At 63.9% G+C, this 16,996-nt stretch overlaps 1 protein-coding gene across 3 annotated transcripts; it reads left to right on the top strand.

Annotated features, from left to right (window-relative positions):
- The first annotated feature begins 744 nt into the window (after positions 1-744).
- On the top strand, positions 745-14,252 carry JPH4 (junctophilin 4). 3 transcript variants are annotated; one of them, XM_039498284.1, is made up of 7 exons: positions 745-875; positions 1,363-1,499; positions 2,110-4,096; positions 5,793-6,585; positions 8,952-9,070; positions 9,393-9,940; positions 12,720-14,252. In XM_039498284.1, exons 3-7 carry the CDS (start codon positions 3,718-3,720, stop codon positions 12,798-12,800), a joined length of 1,920 nt encoding a protein of 639 aa, XP_039354218.1. In that variant the 5' UTR covers positions 745-875; positions 1,363-1,499; positions 2,110-3,717; the 3' UTR covers positions 12,801-14,252. The 3 variants fall into 3 exon arrangements, with proteins under 3 accessions (XP_039354218.1, XP_039354220.1, XP_039354221.1); XM_039498286.1 differs by having other exon boundaries at positions 1,363-1,503; XM_039498287.1 differs by lacking the exon at positions 745-875 and having other exon boundaries at positions 1,351-1,499.
- Positions 14,253-16,996: the final 2,744 nt, after the last annotated feature.

Below are 16,996 nucleotides of genomic sequence, written 5' to 3'. Positions count from 1 at the left end.
GGGGTCGGGGGAACAGAGCGGGGTCTGTTAAGGGGGCGGGGAGGACAGAGCGGGGGTCTGTAAAGGGAGGGAGGGGACAGAGCAGGGGGTCTGTTAAGGGGGCGGGGAGGGACAGAGCAGGGGTCTGTTAAGGGGTGGGGAGGGGACAGAGTGGAGGGTCTGTAGCGGGGTCGGGGGTACAGAGCGGGGGTCTGTAAAGAGGGTGGGGGAGGACAGAGCGGGGTCTGTTAAGGGGGCGGGGAGGGACAGAGCAGGGGGTCTGTTAAGGGGTGGGGGAGGGGACAGAGCGGGGGTCTGTTAAGGGGGCGGGGAGGGGACAGAGCAGGGGTCTGTTAAGGGGGCGGGGGAGGGGACAGAGCAGGGGGGTCTGTAAAGAGGGTGGGGGCAGGGGACAGAGCAGGGGGGTCTGTAAAGAGGGTGGGGGGCGGGGACAGAGCGGGGGGTCTGTTAAGGGGGCGGGTGAGGGGACAGAGCAGGGGGTCTGTTAAGGGGTGGAGGAGGACAGAGCAGGGGTCTGTTAAGGGGCGGGGAGGACAGAGCAGGGGGTCTGTTAAGGGGGCGGGGAGGGGACAGAGCAGGGGGGTCTGTTAGGGGGGCGGGGCAGGGGGGTCTATTACGGGTGGAAAAGGGGCGGGACGTAACTGGCCTCCCGCCCCCCGTTACGTTTCCCCCGTTCCCGCAAGGGGGGGGTGTTGTCGGGAGCCCCCCCCCCGCTCACACACTCCTCCGCCGCCGCCTTCCACCTTCCCTCCATCCCTCGCCCGGCTCCGCTCCCGGGAGAGCGTCTCTCCCCCTCCGGCAGCGGCCGGTTCTCCGCCCGCCGGGGGATCCCTGCGCTCCCGGCTCCGGGCTCCGGGCTCCGGGCTCCGGCTCAGGTTCGCTTTCCCTGCCCCCTCCCCGCACCCCGAGATCTTCCCTCTCCAGCTGGAAATTCCCTCCGATTCACTCCCCCTCTGAGCTGGTTCAGCTCCCTCCCCCATTCCTCCTCTCAGCCCCCCATTCCTCCGGCCCTGACCCCCATTCCTCCCTCCCTGACCCCCCATTCCTCCTCTCAGCCCCCATCATTCCTCCGGCCCTGACCCCCCCCATTCCTCCGGCCCTGACCCCCCAATTCCTCCTCTCAGCCCCCCCTCATTCCTCCGGCCCTGACCCCCCATTCCTCCTCTCAGCCCCCCCATTCCTCCGGCCCTGACCCCCATTCCTCCGGCCCTGACCCCATTCCTCCTCTCAGCCCCCCCATTCCTCCGGCCCTGACCCCCCATTCCTCCTCTCAGCCCCCCCATTCCTCCGGCCCTGACCCCCCCCATTCCTCCTCTCAGCCCCACTCAACCCTCCTTTCACGCTCCCTTCTTTCGCCTCCAGAGCATGGACGAGATTCCTCCCCGCGCAGCGCCGCCTTGGGTGTGTCCGGCTCTCTAGCTGGGCTGTTCTACCTCCCTCTTTCCTGGCCGCATGGAGCCGCTTCCTGCTTCTTCTCTGCCTCTCGGAATAAATACAGAGTGAGTGAGTATCTAGCCATCCCCATCCACCCATCATCCATCCGTCTATCTATCCCCATCCATCCGTCTATCTGTCTATCCATCCACATCCACCCATCATCCATCCGTCTATCCGTCTAGCCATCCACATCCACCCATCATCCATCCGTCTATCTATCCCCATCCACCCATCATCCATCCGTCTATCCGTCTATCCATCCCCATCCACCCATCATCCATCCGTCTATCCATCCCCATCCACCCATCATCCATCCGTCTATCCGTCTATCCATCCCCATCCACCCATCATCCATCCGTCTATCCGTCTATCCATCCCCATCCACCTATCTATCTATCTATCTATCTATCTATCTATCTATCTATCCCCATCCACCCATCATCCATCCACCCATCATCTATCTATCTATCTATCTATCTATCTATCTATCTATCTATCTATCTATCTATCTATCTATCATGTCCCTGCTGCCCCCTGCTGGAGGGGATGGGACCTGCCCCTTGTCTGTGTGTGTGTTGGGGATATTTTTCAGGCTGTCTGTTTCTCTAAGTTGGGCGTCTGGTTGTCCCTCCCTCTCTCGGCCAGCCACTCTCTCACCCTCTTTCGTTGTAGGTACCCCACATCATGAGGCCACTATTGGGAGCCCTCCCTGGCCCCCCGGCTCCGCTCCACACCCCCAGCAGCTCGTTTGCTTCCTGGGAACACCTGGAGCCTCTCTGAGTCAGGGGACCGGGAGCACATCCCGACACCTGTAGCGAGAGATTCCCAAGGCCTGCTCTACGCCTGTTGGACACTATACCTGTAGCTGGGGAACTCCTGGGCTGTAGAACACCAAGAATTCCAAGCCTGGCAGCACAGTCATAACCAGGTGGCTGTAAGTCTAGAGGGCTCTATCTGCCTGTAGCCAGAGAACCGACCACTCTCTGCCTGTAGCTGGAGAAATACAGTCCCTGCTATATACCTGTCACCAGAGAACTCCAGGACCACTGCACGCCTGTAGCTGGAGAACTCCAGAACCATTGTATGACTGTAGCTGGAGAACTCCAGGACCGCTGTACGCCTGTAGCTGGAGAACTCCAGGACCGCTGTATGCCTGTAGCCGGAGAACCCTGGGATGGCTGTACACCTGTAGCCAAGAACTCCAGGACCACTCTACACCTGTAGTTACAGAACATAGGACTCACCTATCACAAAAGACCCCTGGACTTACTGTATGCCTGTAGCTGGAGAAATCAAGGACTGTTGCACACTTGTAGCCAGAGAACTCCCAGCCCCCATCTGTCCGTAAAATACAGAGACTCCCAGGTCACAGCATGGCAGTGCAGAGCCAAAACCAAGTCATTGCAGATTTGGGGGCCACTGTCTGCCTGTAACACATGGAGTCCAGGACTATACTACATCTGTGACCAGGGAACTCCAGGAGCCACACACGGGTGTAATCAGACAGCCTCCATACCCCAGTAGCTACAGAATTACAGGCTGTAGTCTTACTGTAGGGCACCATACAGCCATAGCCAGATTCCTGTAGGTGTGGAAGCAACCATACGCCTGTAGCCAAAGATGTCTGGGACTGCTGTATGACTGACCCCCACTTTACACCTGTAGGTGGAGAAGTCTGGACTTTTGTACCACTGCCGTGCGCCTGTAGGGGACAACTCCAGGATGTCTGTATAACTGTATCTCCATTGAATGGTTGTAGGTGGAGATGTCTGGGATTTGTGTATGACTGGAGCTGAAGTACACATCTGTAGCCAGAGAACTCAGAGGTTGCTCTGACTGTAAACACTCCCCTCTCCCCGACCACCATGTGCCTGTAGGTGGAGAACTGCAGGAGTGTCACACTGCTGTAGCTCCACTGTCCACCTGTAGGAGGAGAACTGGTTCTTCGTACACCTGTAGCTACACTTGACCGTAGACAGCGAAGCCGGGGATCTCCCTACGACTGTAAGGGCCAGGACTCCAGGCGTGGCGTGCGACTGTTGCCCTGCCTGTAGGTGGCGAAGTCTGGGACCTCACTCCAGCTGTAGGGGAAGAACTCCAGGACTGACATACGACTGTTGGTCCCATTGTCCACCTGTCGGAGGAGTGGAAGTTGCTGCTCCAGATGGCACCCTGATCCTGCCACCTACCGCCAGCCCCGCGCGGTGGGGCCGGCCCCGGCGATGAGCGCAGGGTCCTGTGGGTAGCCGGCGCCGGGAGAGGCGGGGCCTCATTACATGCATGTCCCACGGGGGCAGGTTCGACTTTGACGATGGCGGCTGCTACGTGGGTGACTGGCAGGAGGGCCGGGCGCACGGGTACGGGGTCTGCACCGGCCCTGGAGCCCAGGGCGAGTACAGTGGGCAGTGGCGGCGCGGGTTCGAGTCTCTGGGCGTCTACACCTGGCCCAGCGGCAACACCTATCAGGGCCATTGGAGCCAGGGCAAGCGGGAAGGGCTGGGCGTGGAGCGCAAGAGCAAGTGGTGTTACAAGGGGGAGTGGAGCCACGGGCTGAAGGGCCGGGCCGGCGTCTGGGAGAGCCACTCCGGAGTCACCTACGAGGGCATGTGGAGGGACGGGCTGCAGGATGGCTACGGCACCGAAACCTACGCCGACGGAGGTGAGGGCGGCCGGGTGCCAGCTCCGGGGTGGGGGCGGGAGAGAGGGGAAGGGGGGATCTGTCTGTCTGGCCAGACGCGCGAGCCCTCCATCTGCCCAGCTTCACGCTCCCTCCATCCAACCACGTCTGTACACAGGCCCACGCGCCATCCACTCTCCTGCCCTGTTCTGCAGGCCATCGCTGCATCCGCATTCATCCCTCCATCCATCCGCCAGCCAGCCACCCCTCTATCCCTGCGGTTCCACCCTCCCTCCTTCCCTCCCTCCCTCCCTCCATCCACCCAGGTCCATCACCCACCTCTTTATCCCCGTGGTTCCACCCCTCTATCCCTGCGGTTCCACCCTCCCTTCTTCCCTCCCTCCCTCCCTCCCTCCCTCCATCCACCCAGGTCCATCACCCACCCCTCTATCCCTGCGGTTCCACCCTCCCTCCATCCATCCACCCAGGTCCATCACCCACCCCTCTATCCCTGCGGTTCCACCCTCCCTTCTTCCCTCCCTCCCTCCCTCCATCCACCCAGGTCCATTGGTTCCACCCTCCTCCCATCCATCCACCTGCACCCCTCTTCCACCTCCTCCATCCATCCACCCAGGTCCATCACCCACCCTCTATCCCTGCGGTTCCACCCTCCTTCTTCCCTCCCTCCCTCCTCCCTCCACCCAAGTCCATCACCCACCCCTCTATCCCTGCGGTTCCACCCTCCCTCCTTCCATCCATCCACCCAGGTCCATCACCCACCCCCCTATCCCGGCGGTTCCACCCTCCCTCCTTCCTTCCATCCATCCATCCACCCAGGTCCATCAACCACCTCTTTATCCCCGTGGTTCCACCCTCCCTCAATCCATCCACCTGCCATCCACTCCTCTATCCCTGTGTTTCCACCGTCCCTCCATCCATCCACCTGCCATCCACCCCTCTATCCCTGCGGTTCCACCCTCCCTCCCTCCATCCATCCACCCGGTCCATCACCCACCCCTCTATACCTGTGGTTCCACCGTCCCTCCCTCCATCCACCTGCCACCCATCCCTCTATCCCTGTGGTTCCACCCTCCCTCCTTCCTTCCATCCATCCATCCACCCAGGTCCATCACCAACCTCTTTATCCCTGTGGTTCCACCCTCCTTCCCTCCATCCATCCACCAGCCACCCATCCCTCTATCCCTGCGGTTCCACCCTCCCGCCCACCCTCCCTCCATCCATCCACCCAGGTCCATCACCCACCCCTCTATCCCTGCGGTTCCACCCTCCCTCCCTCCATCCATCCATCCACCTGCCACCCATCCCTCTATCCCTGCGGTTCCACCCTCCATCCATCCACGTGCCACCCATCCCTCTATCCCTGTGGTTCCACCCGCCCTCCTTCCTTCCATCCATCCATCCACCCAGGTCCATCACCCACCTCTTTATCCCTGTGGTTCCACCCTCCTTCCCTCCATCCATCCACCAGCCATCCATCCCTCTATCCCTGCGGTTCCACCCTCCCGCCCACCCTTCCTCCATCCATCCACCCAGGTCCATCACCCACCCCTCTATCCCTGCGGTTCCATCCTCCCTCCCTCCATCCACCCAGGTCCATCACTCACCCCTCTATCCCTGCAGTTCCACCCTCCCTCCCTCTACTTCCACATTCACTTCCTCCCTTTGTCTGCCCAATTTCCATCCCCCACCCCTCTAACCCCCATGCCCTCCTTTGCAGGCACCTACCAGGGTCAGTGGCAATCCGGGAAGCGGCACGGTTATGGTGTTCGCCAGAGCGTCCCCTACCGCCAGGCTGCCTTGGTGTGCTCCCTGCGCCGCACCTCGCTGGAATCACTCCGCAGCGACCCCGACCCCGGTGTGCCCCCTGCTCCGCTCCCTCCCCCTCCCCTGCCCCCTCCGCTGCTCCCGGGGGACAGCCCGGCCTCGGGCTCCCGGGGCGGCTTCGTGCTGGCCTTCCCCGGTGACCCGGACTTCCGCAAGGGGGCCAAGAAGAAGACGGGAGGCTTCTTCTTCCGGCGCTCCCTGCTGCTGAGCGGCCTGCGGGTGCGCCGGGCCGAGTCCAAAGCCTCTCTGGGCAGCAAGCGGGGCTCGCTGAAGAGTGAAGCCGGGGTGAGCTCGACCGGGAGCGAAGCCACCACCCTGAGCTACGCCGAGACCGAACCCCCCGAGATGCCGTCGCGGTTGGCCATCGAGGGCTCCTCCACCGAGGTGTACGCCGGGGAGTGGCGTGCCGACCGGCGCAGCGGCTACGGGGTCAGCCGGCGCTCCAACGGGCTGCGCTACGAAGGCGAGTGGCTGGGGAACCGGCGGCACGGCTACGGGCGCAGCACCTACCCCGACGGCACCAAGGAAGAGGGCAAGTACAAGCTCAACCGCCTGGTGAGCGGCAAGGTGAAGAACCTCATCCCGCTCCGGCGCAGCAAGGTGAAGGAGAAGGTGGACCGGGCGGTGGAGATGGCCCGCAGGGCCGTCAGCCTGGCCAGGCAGAAGCAGGAGATGGCGGCCACCAGGTCAGCTGGCAGACGGTGGCCGCTGGCGGGCTGTGGGGTGGGGTGGGGGAGTGCAGGGAGTGTGGGGGGAGAGGGACTGTGGAGGGGAATGTGGGGTGGGGACATACGGGGCTGAGGAGAATGGGGTACATGGAGGAGTGGGGGATGTGGAGGCAGAGCATGGGGTGGGTTTTGGGGGGAAAGGGGGACAGGGGATTGGGGATGTAGGAGGGGAGTGGGTGCAGAGGGGAGGGGAGATGTAGAGGAATGGGTGTGTGGGTGGGTGGGTGTGTATTTTGTGTGGTTGGGGGGCAGTGGATGTGTATCTAAATAACACACCCTGTTACACTCTCTGGGGCCTGCAGTGGCACTGGGGTTTGAGTTGGGCTTCAGGGGCTTGGGCAGGGAGCCCCCTCTGGGTCCTGGGATTCACCTCTGAAAAACACCCCAGAACACTGCCTTTTCTCCTGGCCACAAATCTAGGCAAGGCCCAGGCTTCAGATAGGCCTTGTAGGCCTCAGTAGGCCCAAAGCCATAACTCCTCCATCCACATGGAGGGGCCTCTTGTCCCACAACCCCTTCCCCAGGTGCCATTTCCCCTCCTTCCTGAACCTTCACTTCCTGCCTGGGAAGGGGGACCTCAAACCACGATGGGGAGAGGTCATGAGGGAGTCACTGGCAGTCATCTTGAAAGTTGGCTCAAGTGACCCCCCCGAGTGGGTAGACATCTTGAAACTTGGGTTAAGTGACACCCCCAAGCCAACCCAACTGGGTAGCCATCTTGAAAGTTGAATCAAGTGACCCTCAACTGGGGTAGCCATCTTGAAATCAGGTTCAGACCACCCTCAGCTGGGCAGCTATTTTAAAGTTGACTCAAGTGACCTCCCCAACTAAGCAGCCATCTTGAAAGCTGGTTGAAATGACCATGGAACACCAACTTGTCCATTCTCCCAGAGGCACATTATTTTGTCAACCACCCTCCCTGCGGGCATGCATGGGTGCAACAGGGGCTGGATGGGAACTAATTAACGATGGAGTCCCAGTAGGCAAATGAACTGGGAGGTCCCAGTGGCCAGCTGAGGGGCTGCAGAAGAAGTCCCACCCCTACTAGGAAGCGGGAGTTCACCCTGCATTAGGGTGAGTCAAGAGTAGCCACCTTGAAAGTTGGTTCTAATGACCCCAGTTGGGACGGTCACCTTGAAAGTTGGTTCTAATGACCCCAGTTGGGACGGTCACCTTGAAAGTTGGTTCTAATGACCCCAGTTGGGACGGTCACCTTGAAAGTTGGTTCTAATGACCCCAGTTGGGACGGTCACCTTGAAAGTTGGTTCTAATGACCCCAGTTGGGACGGCCATTTGAACGTTGGTTCAAGCTACCCCAGTTGGGGCAGTCATCTTGAAAGTTGTCCAGTTGGCCTGGACGGAGGAGAGGCTGGGTGAATGGTGTGGAGGCCTTGCTGAGACTGGGGTGGTGGAGGGGAAGGCCCTACCGCCCAAACTTGACCATACTGAGGTGCTTTCTTGGGGACTATTGGGTTTCTAGCTGGCATAGGGAAAACAGGTGGGTGGATGGACTTGGCTGCCAGAACGTGTGTCCTTGCCCAGCACTGGAATTGAGACGTTGGCTCAGCCAACAAACAGCGATGCTGGCTCCTCTCTGTCTGGCTGGAGTTTGCTTTTCTCTCCTTTCCTCTGGCACGCGCCTTCTCTGCTGCTTTTCGTTAATTATTTCTTTCGCTGGCTGTCTCGTTTTGTGTCTCGTTTTGTGTCTCGTTTTGTCTCTTTCTTTTTTTCTTTCTTTCCCCCACCATTCCCTGCCCTCCCCCCCATGTTGCCGTCCCCAGCCAGGGCATGGTTGGGGGCTGGGGGTGGGGAAGACGTTACATGGAGTGTGTGCAAGGGCCTAGCAGAGGCTGCCTGGTCTCCTAGGCAACTGGGTGATGGCAACAGCAATTGGCTGGCAGTTGCTGTGGAAACAGCGGAGCAGCAGCATCCACTGGGCATGGGGTGGGGGGAGAGGCTGGTGGGGGGGGAAGGGCACTTCCCCTGGCATGGAGGGGGGAGGGCGTTGGGGGGTGGGTGAAGTGCAGGGGCAAGGTGGGGGCTGGGCGCGGGGTCGGGGTGATTCCTGGGGGCCAGGGGGTGTGATCAGTAACTGTGGGTGGGAACAGGTGCCGGGGCGCAGGGTGGGGGCTGGGTGGGTGGCTGCGAGTGGGGCGATGGCAGGGGATGGGGGCTGTGGGGTAGGATGGATGGGGATGGGTGGTAGGTGCTGGGGGTTAGGCTGGGGGCTTGGTTGGTTGCACTGGGGATGGGTGCAGGATAGGTGGGCAGGCTTGGGTGGGGGAGGCCCCACCCCACAGAGACCCACCCTGCCCTCTCCCCAGGGCGGCCGATGCCCGGCTGAAGGCCACGGCCGCGCTGGCCTCCGCTGAGAAGGCCGTGGAGGCGGCTCGAGTGGCCAAGATCCTGGCCCAGGATCTTCAGCCCATCCTGGACGACCCTGGTGAGTTTGGGGGGTGGGGCAGGGAAGAAGGGGTCTGGGGAGCCCCCCCGGCCCAGCTCTCCCTCTGTACAGGGGTGCCGGGTTGAGGAAGGGGCATCCACCGCTCCCCACGCTTGGATGGGGGTGATTTGGAATCCCTTTTCTCACCCCACAGCACCCATTTTGTCTCTGCCTCCCAATTCCTGACCCCCCCACATCCCTTTTCTCCCTGCACCCCCAAACCTGGATTCTCCTGACAGTGTGGGGGGGCTGAATTTGTGGGGGGCATTGAACCCTGTGGGATGCTATCACCCCCCTTTTCTCTCTGCCCCCCAAAACCCAGAGCCACGGCCCCGCCTGGACTCCGAAGGCACCGACACGGACCTGTTAGAATATGACAGCCCAGGGGTCTACGAAAATGGGGTCACCCCATCCGATGTGACCCCAGACCCCAGCTACCCCCCCACTCCGCTGCAGCCCTGGAGGGGGGACTCCCGCCGGACTTGGCACCCTCTGGAGAACGGGGGACCCCCTCGAGTGCCCCCTGCTGATGCATCAGACCCTGAGGATGAGTGGGGGTGCCGGAGGTTCCCTGCCCGGACACCGGGGTTCCCACCCGAGGGACTGTGGAAGGGGGATGAGGAGGAGGGGGAGGCAGGGCGCCCCCTGGTGGGCACCCCCCGCAGCGGCAGCTCTGGAAGCCTCCAGGAGGAAGAGGAGGAAGAGGAGGACTACGAGGAAGAGCTCCCCCAGCTGGATATTGGGGAGCCCCAGGCGGGGCCAGAGGTGGCAGGACCCCTGGGGCACTCTGGACTGGGGGCTGACAAGCTGCCTTTGGGGGTGGGGGCTGCGGCTCAGGGTGAGAAGGAGACAGGAGCAGCCGTGAGACAGGTAAGAGGGGCAAAGGGGCACCCCCTTCTTCCCCCGCTTCCCAGAACTGGGAGAGAACCCAGGAGTCCTGGCTCCTAGCCCCTCCCCCCAAACCACCAGCCCCCACTCCTGTCCCTGAGCTGGGAGAGAACCCAGGAGTCCTGGCTCCTAGCCCCTCCCCCCAAACCACCAGCCCCCACTCCCGTCCCGGAGCTGGGAGAGAACCCAGGAGTCCTGGCTCCTAGCCCCTCCCCCCAAACCACCAGCCCCCACTCCTGTCCCTGAGCTGGGAGAGAACCCAGGAGTCTGGCTCCTAGCCCCTCCCCCCAAACCACCAGCCACCACTCCCGTCCCGGAGCTGGGAGAGAACCCAGGAGTCCTGGCTCCTAGCCCCTCCCCCCAAACCACCAGCCCCCACTCCTGTCCCTGAGCTGGGAGAGAACCCAGGAGTCTGGCTCCTAGCCCCTCCCAGGGACGCACAGAGTGGGGGGGGGCAAGAGGGGCAATTTGCCCCAGGCCCTGGGCCCAGCAGGGGCCCCCACGAGAGTTTTTCGGGTCCCCTGGAGCGGGGTCCTTCACTTGCTCCGGGGGGCCCAGAAAACTCTCGCGGGGCCGGGCCCAGGAGCTTCTTACGCTCCCGGTCTTCGCCGGCGGGGGGTCCTTCCGCTCCGGGGCAAAAGGACCCCCCGAAGCGGGACCCGCCGCTGAAGTGCAGCTCGGTCTTTGGTGGTAATTCGGCGGCGGGGGGCCCTTCTGTTCCGGGACCCGCCGCCGAAGTGCCCCGAAGACCCACGGTGGGGCCCCCCCGCTGAATTACCGCCGAAGACCGGGCTGCACTTCGGCGGTGGGTCCCGCTTCAGTGGTAATTCGGCGGCGGGGGGGGGCCCCTGCCGTGGGTCTTCGGGGCACTTCGGCGGCGGTCCCGGAACGGAAGGGCCCCCCGCCGCCGAAGACCCCAGGCCCCCGGAATCCTCTGGGCGGCCCTGGCCCCTCCCCCCAAACCACTCCCGTCCCGGAACTGGGAGAGAACCCAGGAGTCCTGGCTCCTAGTCCCTGCCCCCAAACCACCAGCCCCCACTCCCGTCCCGGAGCTGGGAGAGAACCCAGGAGTCCTGGCTCCTAGCCCCTCCCCCCAAACCACCAGCCCCCACTCCCGTCCCCGAGCTGGGAGAGAACCCAGGAGTCCTGGCTCCTAGCCCCTCCCCCCAAACCACCAGCCCCCACTCCCGTCCCCGAGCTGGGAGAGAACCCAGGAGTCCTGGCTCCTAGCCCCTCCCCCCAAACCACCAGCCCCCACTCCCGTTCCCGAGCTGGGAGGGGGGTTGTGGGCAGGGCCCAGCTGATGACGCTCCTCGGGATTGGCTGGTGTCCTGGCTCCTGTCTCATAGCAACTGCATCCTCCATCCAGCATCCCTCCCGCCCCACTGCAGCATCCCAGCCCCGCCCAGCACAGCCGCAGTGGGGGGTGCTGGGAGGCACTGGCGGTGGGGAGGGGGTTGCTGGTCTGGTGACTTAGAGCGTGTGGGGCTGGGAGCCAGGACTCCTGGGGTCTCTCCCCGGCTCTAGGAGGGAAGGGGCTCTAGGGGGTTTGAGTGGGGGGGCAGAGGCCAGGACTCCTGGGTTCTCTCCCCAGCTCTGGGAGGGAAGGGGCTCTAGGAGGTTTGAGGGGGGGGGCAGAGGCCAGGACTCCTGGGGTCTCTCCCCGGCTCTGGGAGGGAAGGGGCTCTAGGGGGTTTGAGGGGGGGCGCAGAGGGCCAGGACTCCTGGGTTCTCTCCCCGGCTCTAGGAGGGAAGGGGCTCTAGGGGGTTTGAGAGGGGGTGTGTGCAGAGGCCAGGACTCCTGGGTTCTCTCCCGGCTCTGGGAGGAAGGGGCTCTACGGGGTTTGGGTGGGGGCAGAGGCCAGGACTCCGGGGGTCTCGCCCCGGCTCGCGGAGGGAAGGGGCTCTAGGGGGTTTGAGGGGGGGGGCGCAGAGGGCCAGGACTCCTGGGTTCTCTCCCCAGCTCTAGGAGGGAAGGGGCTCTAGGGGGTTTGAGTGGGGGCAGAGGCCAGGACTCATGGGGTCTCTCCCCGGCTCTGGGAGGGAAGGGGCTCTAGGGGGTTTGAGTGGGGGGCAGAGGCCAGGACTCCTGGGTTCTCTCCCCGGCTCTGGGAGGGATGGGGCTCTCGGGGGTTTGAGGGGGGGCGCAGAGGCCAGGACTCCTGGGGTCTCTCCCCGGCTCTAGGAGGGAAGGGGCTCTAGGGGGTTTGAGTGGGGGCAGAGGCCAGGACTCCCGGGGTCTCTCCCGGCTCTGGGAGGAAGGGGCTCTCACGGGGTTTGAGTGGGGGCAGAGGCCAGGACTCCTGGGGTCTCTCCCGGCTCTAGGAGGAAGGGGCTCTAGGGGGTTTGAGGGGCGCAGAGGGCCAGGACTCCTGGGGTCTCTCCCGAGATCTGGGAGGGAAGGGGCTCTAGGGGGTTTGAGTGGGGGGCAGAGGCCAGGACTCCTGGGTTCTCTCCCCGGCTCTGGGAGGGAAGGGGCTCTAGGGGGTTTGAGTGGGGGGGGGCAGAGGGCCAGGACTCCTGGGGTCTCTCCCCGGCTCTGGGAGGAGTGGGGCGGGGGCTGGGAGTCACATGGAGGGTGGGGATGTGGGGTGGGAAGTTGTGGGTGTGTTTGCGGTGGGGGTTGAGGCTGGGGAGTTGGGAGGTGTATGGGGGGGCTGTGGCGTCGGCTGGGGTAGGGTTATGGGGGAAGGGGGTGTTTGGGGAGAGGGTAAGGAGGGGTGTCGGGGGGCGTGTCTCACCCCTCCCTTTTCCCTTGCAGGGAGCTCACCCATTGGTGGTTCTGGCCGTCGTGTTGATTGACATCTGCCTGGCTCACCTGTTCTCTCTGCTTCTCACCTGAGACGGGGTGGGGGGCGGCTCCCCACCAGACCTCTCCCTCTGCCCCTTCCCCCACCCCACCTGTCACTCATTCCCTCTCTCACTCGTTCTTCTCTCTCTCATTCTTTGTCGGTCTGTGTCGTTCATTCCTCCGTCCCGCTCTGCCCCCTTCCTTCTCTCTCTAGATTGTTTACATATGAAGGGCTCTTTCTAGCAGATTTCTCTTTCTCTTTGTCTGAGACCACGACAACCCCCCCCATTTGAAATTTGAGGTTCCTTTCCCCTTAATGCACTCCTTCTTTTGGGGTTCGGGGATGGGGGACCCCAGGGCTGGGAGTGGGGGGGAATCCCAGCAGGGGGTGTGCTCGCCCCACCCCTCCAAAACCAAACAAAAATGGCAAACTTTTATTTCTGCTTTTTTAACTCTTCTCGCTGCGTCTGAATGAAATAACTAGTTAAAACATTAAAAAGGGGGTGAAGGGGGCGATTCTGTCATTGGGGGGGTAACTGGGGAGCTCAGTCCTGGTGCGACGCTGTTGAGGGGCAGCTGCTACACCTAGTGGGGCAAAAGAGGAAGTCCCGCCTTTGGAAGGATGGTTCTAAAGGGGTCAGACAGGAAGTCCTGCCTCCTAGAGGGCTTAGCAGGGACCTCATGGTGTGGAACACCATCTACTGGAGGGTGGGGAAGTGCCTCCTTCAGGAGAACCACCCCAAGCATTTAACACAGGAAGTCCCGCCTTTTGCAGGGATGTGATGGTGCAATACAAGAAGTGGGTAGGGAACACTCCCCTAAGGGGCGAAACGGGGAGTCCTGCCTTTTGTAGGGATGTGACGGTGCAATACAGGAAGTTCCACCCTCGGCAGGGTAGAGGATACTCATCAGAGTGGTGGAACAGTAAGTCCCACCTTTTTAAAGGGACATGATGTGCAATAGAGGAAGTTCTGCCTTCTGGAGGGTGGAAAAGACTCCTAAGGGGAGCAAAGCAGGAAGTCCCGCCTTTTTGCAGAGATCGGCGGGTGCAAAACAAGAAGTCCCACCTTCTGGAAGGCAGGGAGACACGATTTAGGGCAATGAGGGAGGCTAGATAGTCCTGCCTGACCATGGGAGGGGAATGCAATGATACCCCAAGATACGTGTTGACTTAGAGGGGGGCTGTAAAGTTATGGGGGATACATCCCCTCCGATCACCCAGGGCAGGGTTAGCAAGTTGGGGGGCCCTTTGGGGGCACCCCCTGGCAGGAATCTCCCTCTCAGTCCCCCGGAAAATGCATGAGGATGCTCAGTGTATTGGGAATGTGTATAATCGACTCCAGTCCCCGCGGCCCTGCGGTTTTCTACCTCCCTCCCGGCTGGCTTTCTCCTCCCTTGCTCCGGCCTTGCTCCGCCGCCCCCTCCCCCGATTGCCTTTTCCACTGGATATTTCTTATATCGTGTCTTTGGGATTGAAAACAAAAGTCTTGCAGATTTAAACAAAACAGAAATTTAATAAAAATATATTAATAAAAAAAGGGAAAATGGACTGACATCGTCTTCTTTCGTGTTGGGAACCCAGGAGTCCGGGCACCCCGGGCTCCCGGCACCAGCCCCGGCTCCGCTCCCGGGGCCGGCCAGAGAACCCAGGAGTCCGGGCCCCCGGCTCCCGCTCCCCTCCCAGGGCCAGGCAGAGAACCCAGGAGTCCGGGCCCCCGGCTCCCGCTCCCCTCCCAGGGCCGGGCAGAGAACCCAGGAGTCTGGTCCCCCGCTCCCCTCCCGGGGCCGGACAGAGAACCCAGGAGTCCGGGCCCCCGGCTCCCGCGGCCGGGCAGAGAACCCAGGAGTCCGGGCCCCCGGCTCCCGCTCCCCTCCCGGGGCCGGGCAGAGAACCCAGGAGTCCGGGCTCCCGCTCCCCTCCCGGGGCCGGGCAGAGAACCCAGGAGTCCGGGCCCCCGGCTCCCACTCCCCTCCCGGGGCCAGGCAGAGAACCCAGGAGTCCGGGCCCCCGGCTCCCCTCCCGGGGCCGGGCAGAGAACCCAGGAGTCCGGGCTCCCGCTCCCCTCCCGGGGCCGGGCAGAGAACCCAGGAGTCCGGGCTCCCGCTCCCCTCCCGCGGCCAGGCAGAGAACCCAGGAGTCCGGGCCCCCGGCTCCCGCTCCCGGGGCTGGGCAGAGAACCCAGGAGTCCGGGCTCCCGCTCCCCTCCCGGGACCGGGCAGAGAACCCAGGAGTCCGGGCCCCCGGCTCCCCTCCCGGGGCCGGGCAGAGAACCCAGGAGTCCGGGCCCCCGCTCCCCTCCCGGGGCCGGGCAGAGAACCCAGGAGTCCGGGCCCCGGCCTCCCGGGGCCGGCCAGACAACCCTGGAGTCCGGGCCCCCGCCCCCCCCCCGGGCCCGGGCCGAGAACCCAGGAGTCCGGGCCCCCGGCTCCCCTCCCGGGGCCGGGCAGAGAACCCAGGAGTCCGGGCCCGCGGCACCGGCCCGCACTGCCGCTGGGGGCGGGGCTCCCCGCTCGTGGGTGACGGGCTGCCCCGGACGCCTGGGTCCCTCCCGCCGCGCGGGCGGGGCGGGGCTCTGCGCGCGCTCTATGGTTTCACAGCCCAGAGCGGCCGCCGCTCACCATAGAGACGGAGCTTCCCAGAGAGGCTCCGAGCATCGAGTACAAGATAGAGCGGGTGCGAGGGAGTGAGAGGCCCCTCTGGGAGGAGGCTGGAGGACTCCTGAGTGTCTCTATGGTCTTAAAGAGACCGCTCCCGCCCAGGCTGGGGAGAGAACCCAGGGGTCCTGGCTCCCAGCCCCTCCCCCACCCTCCAACCACCGGACCCCACTCCCCTCCCGCCCAGGCTGGGGAGAGAACCCAGGAGTCCTGGCTTCCAGCCCCTCCCCCACCCTCCAACCACCGGACCCCACTCCCCTCCCAGAGCTGGGGAGAGAACCCAGGAGTCCTGGCTCCCAGCCCCTCCCCCACCCACCACCCCCCGGACCCCACTCCCCTCCCAGAGCCGGGGAGAGAACCCAGGGGTCCTGGCTTCCAGCCCCACCCCCACCCACCAACCACCGGACTCCACTCCTCCCAGAGCCGGGAGAGAACCCAGGAGTCCTGGCTTCAGCCCCTCCCCACCCTCCAACCACCGGACTCCACTCCCCTCTCAGAGACGGGGAGAGAACCCAGGTGTCCTGGCTCCCAGCCCCTCCCCCACCCACCAACCACCGGACCCCACTCCCCTCCCAGAGCCGGGGAGAGAACCCAGGGGTCCTGGCTCCCAGCCCCCCCCTCCACCCTCCAACCCCTAGACCCCACTCCCCTCCCCGGGCTGGGGAGAGGACCCCGGGGTCCTGGCTTCCAGCCCCTCCCCACCCTCCAACCACCGGACCCCACTCCTCCCAGAGCCGGGAGAGAACCCAGGGGTCCTGGCTTCCAGCCCCTCCACCCTCCAACCACCGGACCCCACTCCCCTCCCAGAGCTGGGGAGAGAACCCAGGGGTCCTGGCTCCCAGCCCCTCCCCCACCCTCCAACCACTAGACCCCACGCCCCACCCCGAGCGGGGGGGAGAACCCAGGGGTCCTGGCTCCCAGCCCCCTCCACCCTCCAACCACGGACCCCACTCCTCCCAGAGCTGGGGAGAGAACCCAGGGTCCTGGCTCCCAGCCCCCTCCACCCTCCAACCACCGGACCCTCCTCCTCCCAGAGCCGGGAGAGAACCCAGGTGTCCTGGCTCCCAGCCCCCCCCGCCACCCTCCAACCACTAGACCCCACTCCCCTCCCAGAGCTGGGGAGAGAACCCAGGGGTCCTGGCTTCCAGCCCCACTCCCTGCTCTAACCCCCCCACTCTAATTACAACCACGCGGCCCCCAGGGGCAGAGAAATCAGCCACCGGGACCTCGAGCAAAGCACCGAAGTGAAAACCGCCCCATTTCCAGGGCTCTGCAGCCCGTCTGTGGGTCAGGGACCCCCGTTGCCCCAGGGCTGGGAATGGCCTAGAGGGAAGGTGGAACGGCAGGACTCCCGAAGCTGGCAACTGAAGGGGCAGGGCTGGGAGCAGCTTAGCAGAGGCGGTTCGCCAGTGGGGTACGACGGCCGGGGGTGGGGGTCCGTGTCTGATGGGCGAGCTGCAGAGCCGCCAGGTCCGGCCACTCACTCGCACTTTGACATCAGCGAGCTCAGGGCCCCGCTGGGTCTGGGGCTGCCTAGGGGGGGACGTCCCCGCCCCAGAGGCTGGTCCCCGAGCTGCCCCAGCTGTTACCAC

Source organism: Mauremys reevesii, linkage group 13 (assembly GCF_016161935.1).
Source record: "Mauremys reevesii isolate NIE-2019 linkage group 13, ASM1616193v1, whole genome shotgun sequence".
Lineage (NCBI taxonomy): Eukaryota > Metazoa > Chordata > Testudines > Geoemydidae > Mauremys > Mauremys reevesii.
This window is presented reverse-complemented; position numbering and strand designations above follow the sequence as displayed.